General features: G+C 41.0%; 1 protein-coding gene across 2 annotated transcripts in view; it reads left to right on the plus strand.

Moving 5' to 3' along the window:
- The window catches only part of ADAMTSL1 (ADAMTS like 1), a 939,419-nt gene that overhangs the window by 551,755 nt on the left and 368,303 nt on the right, over window positions 1-19,361 (plus strand). For both annotated transcript variants that reach the window (XM_064579938.1, XM_064579939.1), the window contains one exon: window positions 18,945-19,072. In XM_064579938.1, coding sequence (XP_064436008.1) covers window positions 18,945-19,072 — 128 coding nt within the window. The remainder of the gene's footprint in view (window positions 1-18,944; window positions 19,073-19,361) is intronic.

A 19,361-nucleotide genomic window follows, 5' to 3' on the forward strand; every position in this document is an offset into this window, starting at 1 on the left:
TCTGTGAGAAGCCAGCAAATACCTTTGCCCTAATTCTTGTAGCTCCCCACATTATCGAATATGGGCCCCACACGGGGAGTTCCCTTTGGATGCAGGTGAACCTTCAGTAAAAGGTGCAGCATTAAGGATCTGCATTTAAGTTATCTGCTCTGATTAAATATTAACTGTGGTCTTCAGAAAATAAGCCATATCTGAAATTCATAAACTCATCCTTTCATACAAAAAACACAATGTGACTGAAGAAAAAAATAACCCACAAGTTTTATTAAAGAGAGTGTGAGTTAAATGTCACATAAATTCTTGATCTTTTTTCTTTATGAATCCAATTGCTAAGCCGTCAGATTTTTAATCAGGCATTGGAATCCTGTGGGGCTATAACTTCTTCTCCTAATTATGAAGAGTCTCCTGTGTGCACACAGCTCTTTACTCAGTATTAGTACAAAATTGATTATAGCTTGGCCTCAGCTCATAAAGTAGATTTGCTTTGGAACAGCATCAAACAGGTATTTGTTTTAAATCATACGGCCCTTCTGACTTTCATTCAAATTTTGGACATCTACCACTTTTGCTTTCCTTCCTTCTCTCAAAACTGACTGCAAACAACATAAAAATCTCTTCAGACTTAGCAAAGGGGGAAAATGGGATTTTCCGTCTCCTCCTAGGTGCCAAGTACTGTGCGATTTGTTGACACACCTTACCTCAGATAAGCCTCACCACAACCCATTTCACAGATAAGAAATGTGAGTACGAAACCCTAAAGAGTGGTTTGAACTCCTCTGCTTTTGGTGTATGTGTATTCAATTCTTATAGCAAACAAATCCTATTAAAATCTGCAGTTCAGACTATTTTCCATGTTGTTGGAACTCTGTCATTTGGACTCTGTCAGCAGAAGCCTCCCCAACGTGCTGAGTGATTTCCAGCTTCAGAACCAAGTTCATTAGAGCTCATTGCCTGTACTGTATTTTATCGATCCTAAGATACACCATTCTTTTCTGATTTTAGAAACTTAGTTGCGTCTCATAATTGGTAACAGTTAACAGTTTCATGAGTGGCTTTTTTTTATTCTAAATGGTACATAAAATAATCATGTGACTTCAAGCGATAGTATGTTGGATCCGATGGAATACTCTGTCAGGGTATTTCCAATATTTAACGGAGGGGAGCAAAGCTAGGCTGGAGATTCAGATGCAGAAATAGGGATTACGGACCCCTCCCTCCCCTCCTTCCTCCCCTTCACCATCCATTCACCAAAGACAGAGAATTCCTGTCTTTACTTGCCAGCCTAAAGACGTGAGAGTTTGTATATTAAGCTAGCTCACTTCTATTCTATTCCATACCCAGGACAACCACCTCCTGGCTAGGTCTTCTTCCTTCTTGATGTGCATCGGCTTCGGTCTTCTCTGTAAGCAGTCCGCTCAAGGCAATAACAGTTCCCAATGTTTGGTCAGTATCAGAAGCAGCTGAGCACTTGTTAAAGTTATGAAGGCCCAGACTCCTCCTCCTTCAGTGAGCCTGGGCTCCCGTGTGCTTTATTAGCTCTCCAGGTGATTCTGATATACACCAGTTTGAGACAACTGGTGTTGTTGTGAACAGCAGGAACTCTTGAGCCGGACTGCTTGGTTTCAAATCCTGGTTCCACCAGCATGACCTTTCTGTTTTGTTTTGTTTTGTTTCATTGTCTCAATTTCCTTGTCCGCAAAATAGCCATCAACAGTAGCATCTACCTCAAAGGATCATCGTGACGTTTAAGAAAACATTTCGTGCACCATACTTAGCACCAGACCTCAAACATATAGCAAGTGCCCAGTAAACGTCAGCAGTGATGACTACTTTCTTCCTACTGGCTGAAATTCCTCTATCTCCCTCCCAGAAACTATTCTCATCTTTTCCTGGATTCAAGGCAACCGACAGCTTTGCCTGGTAACTAGTCTCCCATGCAACCTCAAAGAAAGAGGCTGAGAAAAAAACTGGGATCCCTCTTAGTTGGGGGGTAAGAGTGAATGGTCTGAAGCCCACTGAAGCCAGGGAATCTAAAACAGAAAAAAGATAAAGGTTGATTCCAGAAAGTCACCCTGTGAATTCACTCATAAATGCTTGTCTAATTCAGGATTCCAACCCTCCTCTGCCTTAAAGTCACCATAGGAACTTGGAACCAAAAATGGCTGGGCGGCCACCAGCCTCTCTCCCCCAAGAGATTCAGATTCAGTTGGTCTGGAAAGGGGCTGAGACACCGGCAATTTTTTCTTGAGTTCCCAGGTAATTTAAACATGTAGCCAGAGTTGATAACCTCTGATCTAATTGAATATTTTAAAGGTTCTAAACACTTCGTACCTGTTGGGGGATTTGTCTCTGATCTTTGAAGATGCTTTGTATAAACAAAGTTTATCCAATTTAAAGAAACAAAATAAAACAGGTACTCCAAGGATAGTTCGTATTCTGCATATACTAGTCATCTAATTTTTTATTTTCTCTATTTTCCTTTTTCTGGATGGCCATTGTGTTAGATCAAGTATTTGGTCTTATTTCCATTGCTCTCCTAACAGCCAACTTTAACGCCTGTCTGGATGACTTACCCATCCTTATCCCACTAAATTAGACATGATGATTCTAAATTCCTCTTAAACATTGGGAAAGTGGATGTAAGGTGGATTTCTTTCTAGTCCTTTTGACAGCAACTCTCCATCCACCAACCCTAGTTGTTCCTTTTTTTCTAAGATGCCCACAAACCTTCTGTGCCTCATCAGAGTATTATGAGGATCAAATGAATATGTGTACCGACTTTGAACATGTAAAACTCCAATCATAGCAGGCCCTGCTTGAAAGCCTTCACTGGCTTAGCTGTCAGCCTCCTCAAGGACCAATCCCTCACCTGGAACTCAAGGCCCCATCCCAGACCATCACTCCAGCCTTACCTACAGCTGTTTTGACTCACTGACAGCAATGCTACAGAGGAACTGAGCTGGAACCAGCCTGAGACACCAGTTATGTATCATATAGATGATGGTAAGACATGTTCAATTTAGGGTATGAGCCGATGGAATGGGAAAGAGGGAACAGAAAGGAGATACATGGCTGAAGTAAAATATATAGTACAAGCAATTGTTTGGGGGTGTGTGTGTGTGCATGGGTGGGGTTGGATGAGGGGAAGTGTGGAGAGGTTGGAGGGAGGGGAAATGTTGTATAGAAATGTTTATAGGGACGCCTGGGTGGCTCAGTTGGTTAAGCGTCTGCCTTCGGCTCAAGTCATGATCCAAGGGTCCTGGGATGGAGTCCCATATTGGGCTCCTTGTTCAGTGGGGAGCCCACTTCTCTCTCTGCTCCTCCCCCCATTCGTGCCTTCTCTCTCTCTCTCTCTCTCTCTGATAAATAAATAAAATCTTTAACTGAACATAATAAAAAAAATGGTAATTAAAATAAAAAAGAAATCATCCTTAATAATAAAAACAAATAATTGGTACTAGGATGTTCCCCCCCCCCAAAAAAAAAGAAATGTTTGTAAGTTTATTAAGAGAAAGGATGGAGGACTGAGATACCGAGTTTAATTTTGGACATGTTGACAAGGCATCCAGGCTAAGGGGAAGTAGAGTCCTGGAGACTAGGGTAGAGGGGTTTTTGTGTATCCTCTACAAAGAGAAGACTGTTCAAGGGAGGGAAAGTGGGTGAGATCAACAGGAGAGGAGAGAGAAAAGAACCTTGAGGATATCAGCATTTACTAGTCAGGATGAGTAAGAAAAGGCAGGGGAGGAACAGGCCAATAGTCACTGCCAAAGAAGCCAGGGAGCATATCCCCCAGCAAGGTCTGAGAGAAGGCCAAGGGATGTGGTGAATTACTAGACCCTGATGAATTTCAGAGGAGCAACGTCACTCAAGTGGTGGGGCAGACGCCAGATCGCAAAGCATTAAGGAATTTGGGGGTATTGAGGAAGTGGGTGCAGTGGACGTGGATTAGCCTTTCAAGAAGTTTCGAAGTGAAAGGGAAGGAGGCAGGAGACAGTTGAACTCTCACCACTGACACAGTGGAAAGGAAAGGCAGAAAACAAAAGCGGGAGCCGTGAGATAAAAGTGAGCTCGGTTTTAATAAAAGGAGAAAGTGCTTTCGTCTGATGGCTCAAAGAAGGCTGATAGCAGCCGTGTGTGAAATTGATTTCTGAGGCCCAGCAGCAGAGACAGGGAGGCTGTGCGGCAAATGGGGCAGTAAACCATGATTTAGCACCTTCACTTTCTGTGCTTATTACAAAACAGGCTTTAAAAAAGATGCCTGTGGTGCGTCTCAGCAATCTTGATATTGTCTGTGGCCAAGATCCATTTTAATATATTCCTGAGGCATTTTAGCTATTAGAACATTACTTTAGACAGCCATCTATTAACTTTTCACATCGCTAAACATGGTTAATGCAATGCATAGACATGGTATTTCTATCAGTAAGTAATATTGAATGGTGCTGAAGGAGAAAGAATTATTCTTGCCGCAAACTAAAAGATGACAGACTCAGAATGCTTGCGCATTGAAAGCAAAAAAAATAAGCTTAACAGATTCTCAGAGAAACAGTTTTTGCTCTTGCTTTATTAAGCCTTGAGGGTCAGAGAGGGGCTCACAAGAATCACAAAATAATGTATTGTGTCCCATATGCTAATAAACCTTTAATAAGTGGCTTTGCTAAGGACTCCTTGACACTGTCATTTAATTTACAAATGAATGGAAGATTGTATTATTTCCCATATGTATAATACTGAATGATAGTTTTCAATTATGATTTTAAAATGCTAACAGGACAGGGAATTTAGCCGGCTCAAAACTATAATTACCTTTCACCAACTTGACTGGGAGATAGGAAGAGACAACTGGCATAAATGTCTCTAATCACCAATATTATTTTCCATCTCAATACAAGTAGATCTGTACCATTTACAGATAATAAGGACAAATTAAAATTGACAAAGACAAATCCTTTTAGAAAACAAAAGTCTTTCTTACAGTGACTTAAAATAAGGAACTTCTGCAATCAATTTACTATGCACAATATGAAAGAAAAATCACAGGCTATTATGTTTATAAAATACATGATTATTTAACTAGAGAATGCTCATCCTGATTGCTGTAGTTACAACAAAAACTATACCAAGGCTGCAGCAACTGACTCCCTGTCGCCTTGATAAAGAACCCAATGTGTTGAAAATATATCTGTAAATCTAAATACTTAAAAAAAAAACCACGCTGAGTTATAGCAGTAGAGAACCACAATAAGAGAGTTTTTATTCTAATACAAACTATGTCATGAAAAATTGCCGAGTTAGCCATTATACTAGAAACCTTATAAGAAGAAAACATTATTCCCTAGTACTTGGATGAGGAATAAGTCAATACAGAAACTACAAACTACAAAACTACAAACTTTTATCTCATCATTTGGGAAGCTTTCACTTACGTGTATTTATTGATTTTCTAAAAACTAGTACACATTTATTAATAAAAAGGACAGAGTATAAGTTAACATTTCTTTTATTATTGAGAAGTCATTTAAGGATTTGGCATAGGTTCTGGGTGCTAATAAAGGTATTAGCAAAGAAAAGGAGTCCCAAATAGAGATTCTTTGTTTCAAGAATTAGTTACTTTGTTATAAAACAATTCTTATAGCTGAAGCAATAGGATCATCTCTACTTGAATTTCCTTTAGCAACTGTACTGGTCAACACTTTCAGACTTTAGCACTTTTGTTTTAAAAATAATTTTGACAGCAACTCTATGAGTTAAATCGAGCAAATGTTCATGTCTCATTTTACAGGTTAGAAAATTGATTTGTAAATATACTTAAATGAGATAGTCTAATTTTGCGAATCACAGACATTTTTCAGGCTAGGCATGTCTTAGAAAGTGGCCAAATTTTCTTCTTGTGTAAGTGGCACAGAGAGATAAGTTGCCTAAAATACCACAATGGCAAAGTCAAAGCATGTCCAAAGTAGCACAGTGGCCAAGTCCTGAATCCCAGCCTGTGGCCCTCTTTAGAAGTTTTGTCATCAGTATTGTTCACGTCCATCCTCTGAACTATTTTAGCACTCACCAAAAAAATCAGTTAAACACTGAACACCCACTGAACGTGGACATCTTCATCAAGCCCTGTGTTAGACATTAGGGGGGTACTAGGCTGAATATCACACACTCCCTACCTTCAAGAGTTCATTTCCGTATTTTGCCTCTGTTAATTTGTTTTAAACATCAGAGCTCTATGATTTCGATGTTTAGATTGATTTTGATGTGGAATCTAATGGAAATATATCTCCCCAGTCCGGAACCCTTACTTTAAAACTTATATCAAAACCTGCTTCTGTCAAATCATTTTTCCTGATTAATGCTGGTCAAAATTACATTTTTCTGGGATCTATGGTTATCTGTAGTGTGCTAAGTTTTACCTTCATTAAAATATGACTTAATAAACAGTCTTTACTTTTCTATAGGTAAAAGCCTATGCCTTTAAGTCAGGACCCCCTCACCCACCATTCCCCCCTCCCTCCTCCTCCGGGCACACTCCTCCACAAAGCATTGCTTCCAGGTCCTGCAGGAGGGCCCTAAAATAATGTGTACTCAGTGATGAGGGTGCTTGGGCAGATAGGCATCAAAGACTTGGGTTAGGCCAGACTAAGGCAAGATGTGACAGGTTAATCATCTTTCAGCTTTACACATTTTGGATAAATTTAAAGTTGGCCTCAAAAGGCATATGAGTCAGCAGAAATGTGACTGTCTTTTTTTTTTTTCCCATGGGTCACATTCATTTCTTTCCTCTTCCATTTCCTTGCCTATCTGCAGCTTTTGTAAACACACACACACACATATATTTCCCCTTCTGTCTTTAAAGAATCTGAATGTATATGAACGAGAGCAAAAGCTGACAGCCGTTATGAATTAGATGCTCAACTACAACTTGTCCTAGCCTGTCTTGTGTTGATTATTCATTCAACGAATATGCACTGAGCCCGATTACATATCCGGTGTACTGGGAGTATAAAGGCATATTCATCTCTGTCAGGGCCCTTAAGAAACACACAATCCCTTCCTGGGGATGGATGTGTAAACAAGTCACTACATTGCAGTGGCTGATAAATGCTAAAACAGCCACGTGTATAAAGTCCTAGCAACATGCTGCAATTAAAACAGGCGAAGGCCACCATTGATTCTACTGGGGATCAGAGAACGTTTCACTGGAAGATGGCACCAGAGCTGCGTCTCAAAGCTGGAACAGGCATGCGCACGTTGGAGAAAGCAAGAAGATGTGAGGAAGATGGAGAGGAGGGCGGTCGAGGCCATAGCTGGACCACGAATAGAGTATCAGCGATCCCAAGCAGCTCGTCTGATAGAGCAGCAATGCTTAGTCCCCAGAGTGCAGAGGACACAGGTGATCAGGAGCAGCTGACATGAGTTTGGCACGTTGACTTAGGGTCAGGTTAGGAAACGTGTTGTGTGCCACACTAATAATTTGGCCTTTATCCTATACCCAGTGGTTCTTAACCCTTTTTGGAGAATCCAACGAAAGCTATGGATCCTCTTTCCAAAAGTATGATAATTACACACGTACACCCAAAATACGGTTTCTGAGTCCCCGTACCACATCTGGAATCCATTACTGGATGCCACCAACTATAGATATAGAACCCTAGAAGGTCTCTTAGCAGGAAGTGAACAGTCTAACTCTGTCTTCTAGAAAGACAACTGGCAGCAGTGGGGAGGACAGACTGGTGGGCGGTTAAAAAATCAGATGAGAAGCCTATTGCAACATGCCAGGCATGAGGCCCTAGAACCAGAATGAAGACAGTGCAAGAAAGGATGGGGAGAGTAGGAATAGAAGGGAAAGGCATTTCAGAATTGGAATTGATAAGGCCTGGTTAAAGGTAGAGGATGTTGAGCATCAAATATTTTGTTATTGTTTGTGTTTCTCTTCCCCACTAAATTACAAATTTCTGAAAGGTGTTGCTGCACCAGGCTGGACCTGGGAGTGAGCAGAAGCAGAGACATAAGCATTTAGGGTTAAAACTTAATATTCATGGGAAAAACAAGTCCCTCCACCAACTAAGAGGCAGAGGGTCTATGGTCTATGGGGTAGTATGCTCTGGGGCTGATGGACAGTTGCTAGTAGACACTGAGAATCGAATAAGGACCTGTTGAAATTGTTCATTTCGATGGCAAACAATCATGTCAGAGCAATAGGTAACTTGCTGGTTGTCATCTGTGCCTTACTTACAAGAGTTCCTGGCCCCAGAGCATCTAGTGGGGTATAAACGCAGAAGAAATCTGTTGACTATCAGCATGAGTCTATATTAAGCAAATTACAATGCTTCTGGATTCCTGGCACGCTTGGTTGGTTTGCTTTACCTTGGCTGTGGAAAAATATTATCAGGACCATAAGTACCCCCTCAATTTGATTTACTTTCAAACGGCAAAACTTGTGAAACTATTCCAATTATTCAAGCTGCCTACCTCTAGCTGCAGGTTAAAACCAGAGGGGAATGTTATTTATTGAAGATGCTGAGATATGGTAGCCGAGATAACTATTGCTTTTTAAAACATGTATCTGCATTACAGGTGTAGTGCTTTTGACAAAATTCATTTCCTTGTGTGGAAGAGGGGGGTTGGTGGCACATATTTGAACTGGAGAAAAGAAGTCCCAGAATTCAACACCCCTTGGAAATTTTAAGTAACTAGATTCTCTGCCCCCATCTCTGTTCCCCTTCTCTTGTCCCCCCCAACCCCACCTCATGCTTATGCCATGTCCAATGTATGTTTTTGAGAAACAAATGACAAGTAAACAAGTAATCTAGAATTTGAAACAGAACATACTTCCAAAATCTTTCACTGTCTATTAAACATTTGTCCAAATGTCTTACTCTGGTTTCTCTTCAGATCGCATAAATCTTTCGCCTTTTATACTTTCTTCTAAATGACATGCATAATAATTATTTCACTGATCACCGAGGTAGCTCAAAAAAGCAAGCATAATCCCTGCCCTCAAAGAATTTGCAGTCTAGTTGGGAAGATAACTGGTGTGTAAAATGATAATCCTGAAGAGCTACAATGTCTTGTTTTAAATGTAGCTCATTCGATACTAATTCTTGCAAATTGAAAATGCCTGGATGGAATATCAACTAATTGCAGATGAAGCAGAATATTGAAATAGTGGAGAGCTTATTATTCTTTTACTTTTTCTGGGTATGGGGAATTGAATGCAAGGAAAAGTAGAATCAAGAATGTAGAAAAGAAAAAATATATATAATATTGAGTCAAGGAGAATGTTTTAGATTTCAATTCCAAACATTCATCCCGCAACGTCCAAATGGCACTTGGGAGAGAAAGCCCCCGATCACAACCATAGGAACAGAACCTCAATTATACCCCAAGTCCTATGAAGCTTCATTCAGAATCAAGGCAGCACATTTTTTTTTTCTTGGCCCAGATGACACCATGGTCAACACCAGGAAGAATTGGGAAAGTTCTAAAATCGGAGTGTTGATAGTGGCAGGAAGTTCACTGGTGATTTTTTTTTTTGCAACTTCTCTATTGTCAACTACAGTTTGAGTTTTTGTCCATCAGACTCCAAGCCATATTAACTTCTAAACTTTCCAGTTTCCTCAACGAGTCACAAAGTGAGCCTTTTCTCTGTCAGGAATTGTTTCTCTGTGATTCCAAACCCCAACATGTGCTTTCCAGAGCCTCAGATGTTTCGTTAGTTCTACAGATGTTTTGTAAATGCATTCCAGCAGAATTTGCCAGGACTGCAGAGAGAATCTATGGCTGATTGGAGTCACAGTTTGGACAGGGCTCGTGTTAGATGAGATGGAACCGGAAACCAAAACTTCTAACTGGCTCACCAGGAAGTCAGGAATTCACAAGAAGAGAGAGGAAGGAATTTCATTTCAGGGGGGTGTTTCAAACATGCCTGTTTGGGGGAGTGGAGGGGTGTGGAAGCCCCCAGGGATGATTCTTCACTGTTTTCCTTGGTGCTTGGCCTGCATATTATTTTCCACTGGGGATTTTTATTTTCTAAGTATAGAAAAAACAGCAACCGAGATGAGCAGCTTCATTTTCAGAACTCCAGGTAAAATAGCTTTTTTCACACTTGTGACATACTATAAGGGCGCCGAAATATCCCTGCAAGTGCAAAGGGCCAAGAACATGATGACTGTTGGCACAAATATGGAAATAAATCTTTTTTTAAAAAAATAATTTATTTATTTATTTGAGAGAGAGTGGTGGGGGGGCGGGGGAGGAGCAGAGGAAGAGGGACAAGCAGGTACTGCACTGAGCACAGAGCCTGACACAGGTCTAAATCTCACAACACCGAGATCATGACCTGAGCCAAAATCAAGAGTCAGACGCTTAACTGACTGAGCCACCCAGGCGCCGCAGAAATAAATGATTTTTTAAAACTGCTACAGTTTGTACAGGATACAATTCTCCTATTTTTCCTTTGTGAAAGAAATGGAGTTTTTGGTTTCAGCCTTCTGCTCCTAATTGCGCAGACCCCAGGTTCAGGAGCAAACTATTAAATTAAAGCAAATTATTATAGTGGAAAAAGAAAACTAGACTGACAGGGTCTTTCTAGTAGAAAATCTCTTTATACACATGTTTGGTCTGGAAGATTATAGTCTAGAAGACATATATGTGAATATACATAACATGTGTATGTACATATACAGTATACATACCTGTTTGTGTATACACTACATATACATATACAAGGTTTTCAGCCAAACTTAGAGTTTGCAGTCTTCATCAGAAAGAATGCATAATAATATTTATATTAATCTTCTATCAGTATTAAAATAGAGTATTTCTATTTGCTAAGTTTATGCATTTAAAATAATAGAAACTGACAGTGATAGAATATTTTACTATGCTTGTCCTCGAGATAAGCTGACTCAAAATACTTAACGACCAGTTCCAAATTTCCTGAACACTGATCTTTGCTCACATCAGCAATTATTGATTTTAATTCAGCTGGCTGTGAAATTGTGTTCTGGTGGAGCTCTCCAAAATGCCCAGAGGTTTCTCAGCAGTTTTTTAGATGAGCTGTAATCCAGCCTTGTCCTTGGAAAGAATACAAAAAAAAAATCAAGTTACCATAGCACTGAAATGAAAATCTTACTGAAGCATTTGACATCGAGCAGAGTCAGGTTTTTGTTTCCTAAAAAGTAACGAAGCTGTCTTAATTCCATCTCCAAGTTGTTATTCCCAGTTTGAGAAAGAATCCTGAGTACAAAATAATTTTTTAAAAGATTTATTTATTTATTTGAGAGATAATGGGGGAGGGAGCAAAAGAGAGAGGGAGAGAGTCTTTTTTTTTTTTTAAGATTTTTTATTTATTTATTGGAAAGAGAGAAACAGAGAGCACAAGCAGGGGGAGGAGCAGAAGGAGAAGCAGACTCCCTGCTGAGCAGGGAGCCTGATTCGGGGCTCAATCCCAGGATCCTGAGATCGTGACCTGAGCCGAAGGCAGACGCTTAACCGACGGAGCCACCCAGGAGCCCCAGAGAGAGTCTTAAGCAGATTCTGTGCTGATCTCAGAGCCCAATGTGGGGCTCCAACCCATGACCCAGAGATCACAATCTAAGCTGAAACCTAGAGTCGGTTGCTTAACTGGCTGCGCCACCCCGGTGCCCCCAAAATAATTTTTTTTAAAGAAAAGCAGCATTAGTTCTTGTCGTTCTATAAATAAATATATATACTGATAAATGCTGTTTAAAATGGAAAGGAAGGTCAAAATTTGAAGCTAGGCAGAACAAAAGTTTGTCAGAGAACAGGTATAAAACCTGGCTCAACCAGGTACTAACCGTGTGACTTGTCCAGGGAGGGATGTGTATATTCGTGGCAGAGATGAAATAATTCACTAACATGCCAGAAAGGACATCCAGTACTTTACATATGTTCTCATGGTTAACCTTCACCCTAGTAAAGCAAGTATCAATGTTCTCCTTTTACAGATGAAGAAACTCAGCTCAAAGAGACATGATAACATGCCAAAGGCAAGTTGACTAGTACGTGACTGGTAAAGTCAGTCTGAGACCCACAGCCGAGCTCTTTCTCCTACACGATGATGTAGGTTGTTCAGCCTCTCTGAGCCTCAATGTTCTTGTTAGTAAAATAAGGGGGGAAAAATCCAACCTGACGTGGCTCATTGTGAGGGTTAAATACGATAATCCTGGTGTACTTCCTGGCCCATGGATACTTAGGAAACCCCAGCATTTTTGCCTTACCAGCAACCCTCCAGGCTTAGGTGTCCTTAGGCGCCCTGATGGGAATGGGACAGGTGTATGCTAGGCTGCGTGCATGAACAGGTACAGCAGAAGAGAAAGGAAGACAGGTACCCAAAAGTCTTTCTGAGGCCTGCATAGCTTTGACACCGGGTTACCGAACTGACTTTTCTCCTCGGTAGCAAGGGACAGGCTTCATGCAGTGGCCTCTGAAAGACCATGCACTGTGTCTCTGGCAGTTCATCATCTCCCCCAGCAGCACAGCTGTGATAAGAACCAGATGACCTGAATTTCCTAAGCAAAGCCAGCAGCAAATATCTGGGAAAGTGCCATGCCTCGGTATCCACACGCTCTGCTCTTTACAAAAGGACATCAAAAAGCTAATGGACTTTTACAAGAGCCCAGTTACAGCTTAAGGTCTGTAAACTCTCAGATCAGGGAATCTCAGCCCCTCCCACATGACGTTGGTGGCAGAACCAGGATTCCAAATTGTTAACGAAGCCAAAGATTAGATAAGGTTTATAGAAACCTGAGAGGTGTAGGAGAGTCACAAATGGAACCTGCGGATTCATTTTCAAAGCTTGGTACAGGGATAGGTGGTGTGTGTGGGTGGATTTCTCTGCTCGGCATGGGCTCGCCACAGAAAAATGGTCCTCTCATCACCAGGGGGTTGCCTGTCTTTCTAATTTAGAGGGACGTTGACGTCGTCCATGCATGGCTCCAGATGGCTTAAGTGAAATGTTGTCTTGGAGGAGAGGAAAACCAGAGACTCAGGTGCGTGTTTGCTGATCTCGAAATAGTAAGAATGGCTCTCTGCCTCCTCCCGTTACATTTGAAGATCTGTTGGTGTTTGAAAAACAGTTTGCTCAGAACATAACTTCATCGGTTCTGTGACTTCCATTTTACAAAAGCCTATCGCCCATTCCCTCAGCACCTTCTTCCATTTATATTGAGTTCCATACAGCTTGACCTCTTATTCCAACGTTTAGAAAAAATCCAAGGCCTCTGTATCCATAGTGAATAGAGCTCCAGAGTCTTTGTATTGCTCCTTTGTGCTTCACCCTACAAAGTTTTTCATAAGTCCGGCATAACCTGTCCCGAGAAAGAGGCTTCTGGATAAAGTGGTCCATAGGAGGTGATGCTAAGATTCAGTGTCTATTGGGCAGTGCAGGGAACTCTTGCTTCACATGATTACTCCAAGTATTTAACTGCTTGTAGCTGTCAGGCTTAAAGCTGCTCCCCTGAGACTTGGTTATTGATTTTAGAGCAATTGGCTCTGAGACCCACTGTAAAACTATCAGGTGAAAACCCCGTTTAGGTAAACCAGCAATGGTGAGGAAATGACACCATCCTGAGGTTGAGGGATTTAGGGAAGCTATTCCGATCGATCTTCTTCTAATATTCCTAGGACGTACATGATGATCTGTGGCCACAGCCTACGTTCCACGCAGCCGTCATTGACTGAGGCTTAGCACTCTTAACTGGCCAGAGCAATGGATGGATGGACCCGGGGAGTCCATTGCTGAGTTTTTGTACAAGAAAGGAGTTGATTTAGTAGTCATCATCAGTGCTACCTTCAAAGGCCATCATGTGGCAACACAGATCTAAAAATAGCTAGACTTTTTCTAAATTGAATAACTCAAGACAAATACTCAATTTTCAAATATTTTAGAACCAAGATTCAGGCCTTTCTTCTCTCAATGTTTACTGGATTTCTGAAATGTTGGCTCAAAAAAGGTGCCCATTGTCTATTTTAACCCATCCAATGACTACAAAGTAAAATAAGTGCTGTAATAAGGCTAGTATTTGTAATGGACTTGTCCCTCAAGTTTAATATCAGATGCAGTTTTGACATTTTTGGATAAATCAACTGGTGAAACATTGGTCTTATGTACAGAAATTAGTGGTTGCCATTTAGTTCTTGGTTATTTCGTAGTAAACGCTCACCAACTCACCTGACACTGTTGCTGAAATGCCCTGCAGTGGGGTGAGGGGTGATCTCTTGGTGAATGTGCTTTACAGCATCCATGACCTTGTTTCTGAGATACCGAGATTACAATATTGCATTTATATGACAGAAATCAAATTGGAAAGCATTGGCTGGGGTCTATTTTAAAAGCTTAGACTTTTGGTTTCAGAGGCAATCATCATTGCTTTTAGGCAACTCATCATCTAGTCCTTATATTTTTCTGCCTCAGTTTCTCTTGCTAGATGCAATTCAACATTAACACTTAAAAAAATAATGCTACTGTGGTGAAGATCAATGCACATCCCAAACAGACAAGACAGAGACAGAGAAAGGTCCCAAGAAAGAGAAAGCTCCAGTCCCATCTGGACCAGGCACAAAAGTTGTCTATACTGAAGGCCCTCTTAAAAACTGGAATAAGCAAATGCTGGTGGGTCTTAAATGACCTGCAAGGCATTGCTGCATTGGCGTTTCCGGTTGTAGATGTAAAAATCTGGCAGGTAAGGAGCAGGAAAATCACTTTACCTTCTCTAACATTAAACACGGATTCAGTTGACATGTATTATGTTTATTCCACTTGCTAAAAGACAACTTGGAGATTGTTCCAGTTTGAGAAACAGGCCCACGACTTACTTCTGGGTTCCCGTGTGATCTCTTTCGGGGCAACGTGGGCACTTCACGTGTCTAGTTGTACCAAAACTTGTAACCTGTAATGAGGTAAGAGATTTAGTCAGTACAGCGTCACCTGAGAGCCCTTTGGGGGCTGCTTTAGACAAGGTACATGAAAAAAAAAAAAAAACAACTTCAGCACAGAGTTTGAAACAATTTGTTTCTCTAGAAAAACAAAATCTCAACTATACATTATTTCCAAAATATCTTACCCAGAGAGCAGCCAGAGGGAAACCTCCCAAAGATTTGGCATTCTGGTGTTCTTATCTCACATGGAAATGGGATTCACATGTGAATGTTGCGTGTGAATATTTATTTTTTTCCAGTTGTAATAATTGGAGAGTATCGCAATTTGTAATCACTCATCTTACTCATTTTAATGATTTCATGAATCCTAGCATTTGTGGTGTTGGTTTTCATCTCAGACTTGTTTAATTTGAATAAGATGAGGGACATCGCATTGTACAAATGTATGTTTGTCACACAAATAGTTACTGCATCCAGCAAATACCACAACTCTCGACAGAACTTCTTCCAGTCCCACAGAGCAAACTAAAAGGGGGCCATAAGATGCACAATAAACTCGTTAAAAATCTGTGGAATGAATTTATTGAGTATATGTACAATGTATAGTTCGTTGCCAAAGAGTCTTTTCTCCCTCGGTATATAATTAAGCTCTGGAAACAGAGAGTCCCATATTGCCTTGATTAGAAATTGATTTTATTAATCCTAAAAACCAGGCTTTGGAGCTCAGTTAAATACTTCCTTTAGAAAGAACAGACTTTGGGGTAACCAGTGTGTTTCTGTTACCCATTCTATCCCACATTTTATAGGGTCCTCAAACTACTGACAGATCATGTCACCAGGCAAATGCAATGTGGCAGGTGGCTGGGAGGTTCTGCTGTGGGAACATCAGGGTTTTCAGAGAGTTGATGCCTTAGGAGTAGAATGTCTCAGCTAAACCCAGCAGGAAAAAACACTGGTACCTTCCCAGAGCACCTCCTCCAATCTTTCAGAGTACATATGTGTTTATAAATGATGGTAGCAATAAATAATGTTAATAAAAGTGGCAAATGCTTATATCATGTTAATTTAAGCCCTATTAACTTCTAAAAAATGTATGTATGTATATATATTTTATTGTGATAAAATGTATAAAATTTACCATTTTAATCATGTTTAGGTATACTATTCAGTGATTAAGTACGTTCACTTTGCTGTATGACCATCAGCACCGTCCATCTCCAGAATTCTCTTCATTTTCCCAAACTGGAACTGTGGACTCATTAAAAGATAGTTGCCCATTCCTCCCATGCCCTGCTCCTGGCGACCACCATTCTTTCTGTCTCTATGGATCTGACTCCTCGGGGAGCCTCATACAATTTTTATCTTTTTGTCTTTTCATGTCTGGCTTATTTCTTTTAGCATAATGTCTTTGGGGTTCATCCATGTTGGAGCATGTGTCAGAATGTCCTCCCTTTTATGGCAGAATAATATTCTGTTGTGTGTATATATCACCTCTGAGTTATCCCCTCATCCACTGATGGGCATTCAGGTTGTTTTCAACCTTACGTGATTTTTATATATTAACTGTTTTAATTCTCACAATCCTAGCCTTTATTATCCTTATTTTCTGATCAGAAACTGAAGCATCAAGAGGTCACAGCTAGGGGCGCCTGGGTGGCTCAGTTGGTTAAGCGACTGCCTTCGGCTCAGGTCATGATCCTGGGGTCCCGGGATCGAGTCCCGCATCGGGCTACCTGCTCGGCAGGGAGTCTGCTTCTCCCTCTCCCGCTCCCCCCTCTTGTGCTCTTTCTCTCTCTCACTCTCTCTCTCAAATAAATAAATAAAATCTTTAAAAAAAAAAAAAAAAAAAAAAAAAAAAAAGAGGTCACAGCTAAGCAGCTCTGGAGACAGGATTCTACTCCAGGCTGAGTAGGTCCTTCAGTCCCTGCTCCTAACCAATATGCAATATGCTAGCTTGGGCTAGCCCTTTGCAAATGATTTATGACTCTAAATATAGCTTGCATTAGACAAGCCTTGATACAACACTCTGAGGTGAGGTTTCTGACATCACTCGTCCAGGTTTTAAAAGGTCCAAGGAGTGGTCAGTTTGACAACAGAGCCCCATAGCAACTGATCTGTAAAAGAAGCCCATTACTGCAAAATAGACAGTTTTCTGAGGGGCTAGAGGATGTTCTTTTCTTTTTCAGGACCCCCTCCTGTGTGGATGATAACACCTTGAATAGAACTAGGTAGGCCATGAGAAAGGGATTAAAAATAAAAATAACAACGACATCAATAACAATACAAGTTACCACGTGTAGACCTACTATGCACCGGTCACTCTACTTACATTACCTCAGGTTCCCGCAATGCTTCGTAAGAGGTAACCCTCCTGTCGCCTCCATGTCCCATCCTTTAACAGTATTGCACACCGCCTGTGCTCTCTCCTCAGAGGGAAAACCGCAGATGAAATCGTCATTTTTGTCTAACATGTATATTTTCCTTAGGGTTTGCTTTTTCCCAAATTTAAATAGTTTTGAAATTGTTATGTTTTTCATAAGTATGTGCTTGATTGATATGAGAAGATACCTTAATGTTAGGATATCGTCTTTAATTTACTCAAAATAATTTGGCCTCAGTTTACATTAGCTATTTGTAGAACCGTTGCTACGAACTGAATCGTGCCCCCCCTCCCCCCGGCTGCCCTCCAAGTCATATGTTGAAGTCCTAACCTCCCATGTGATGGTATATGGAGACGCGGCCTTCGGAAGGTGATTAGTTTAGATAAGTTCATGAAAGTGGGGCCCTCATAATGGGATTAGTGTCCTTGGAAGAAAAGACACCAGAGAACTTGCTCTGTCTTCTCTCTCTTTCTCTCTCTCTCTTGCCATGCTCATACAAAGCAGAGGCCATGAGAGCACACAATGAGAAGGTTGCCTTCGGCAACCCAGGGGGAAAGCCCTCACTGGGAGCCACCCATGCTGGCACCCTGTTCTCTGACTTTCAGCTTCCAGAACTATGCGAAAATACGTTTTTATTGTTTAAGCCACCTAGTCTGGTATTTTGCGATGACAGCTTGAGCTGACTAATACAACTGCATGGCACATACATGACATTTTCGATTTATAATAACATAATTATGGGCAATATTTTTTAGTGCTTTACTCTGAAGCTAGTCCTAGGCTAAGTTCATTTAGCTAATCTTCTTATATAGTGTGTCTGTGCATGTGTGTGCACGTAGTTGTATGGTTATAATATTATCCCCATTTTATAGAAAGGGAAATTGTAGCGTAGGCAGATGGCAATTTAATTGTCCAAGGACACTTAGTAAAAACAGAATCCATATCCAACCCAGGCAGTTTCTAACTCCAGAGCCTATTCTATTAACTATGGCACAAATTTTATCTTTGACTCTTAGGGGAAAAGTAAGTCTCAACATGGAGACCAGCACATAACAATTTTCTATATAGTAGGTGCATATTTCACTAGAAGCCTGTCAATGACAAGCAAATCTGTCTGTCAAGAGGCCATCCTGCATTACCGAGGTTACTTCATGCAGTTATTCTAATTAACAAGTCTGAAATCTGGAAATGATGTTCCTCCATTTAAAAAAAAAAAAGTCAATTGATGAAATGTTGAATTCTGGAAGGTCGTGCTGATAAGCACATTTGAAGCTTCTCAGAGCAGAAACATCTCTGAGAGCAGTTTCTCTGTTTTCACAGAGAGGTAGTAGACGAGAAGACTTATGAGCCCAGGGCAAAGTTGTGCCTTCAATGCAAAATGTAACTTCGATCTATCTTCCCCTCCTCCAGATTCCTATTTCTTGCCCCTTTTTCTAGTTGCTCCATTGCACAGTCTCTTGTCACTTTCAGTCATGGCCCAGATCCCTAAACTCAAATACCCCTCTCCCCAAACATACACACATTTTTAAATTGGAAAGAATCTGATTCATGTTTTCATCTCCAGCAAGGCTACCATAGATAGACATATGGAACACCCACACTTCAGGACACATGTTTTAGGGTTCAGTGGGGACATGATACTGACCATCCTTTTTTTTCTCACAGAGCTCCAGAACAGCACGCTCTGAGGAGGACCGGGATGGCCTGTGGGATGCTTGGGGCCCATGGAGCGAGTGCTCACGCACCTGCGGTGGAGGGGCCTCCTACTCGCTGAGACGCTGCCTCAGCAGCAAGTAAGTCCTGCACTCCAGAGGGGTGGGAGTTTGTAAGGCCCAGTGGTAGCAGGTTCAATGCATACTTTTGTGGCTGGGGGTATGCAGAGCGTTTGGTTGCACACAAATCCAGATGGAAGGAAGGTGCCAAGAATTAAATCTGTGCATCTACAGCTAGGTTATTTATATACTTTTATATGATAAGCAATATTATCTCATTTACCAAGCAAATTTTGTCTGTTCTCCTGTTAGAACTGGAAGAACAATTTATGATTAGAAATGGACGTAGTATATTAAGCTCCATGATATC

Source organism: Mirounga angustirostris, unplaced genomic scaffold (genome assembly GCF_029215605.1).
Source record: "Mirounga angustirostris isolate CCGP_5_RB_7025 unplaced genomic scaffold, mMirAng1.0.hap1 SCAF_15, whole genome shotgun sequence".
In the NCBI taxonomy this organism is placed as follows: Eukaryota; Metazoa; Chordata; class Mammalia; order Carnivora; family Phocidae; genus Mirounga; species Mirounga angustirostris.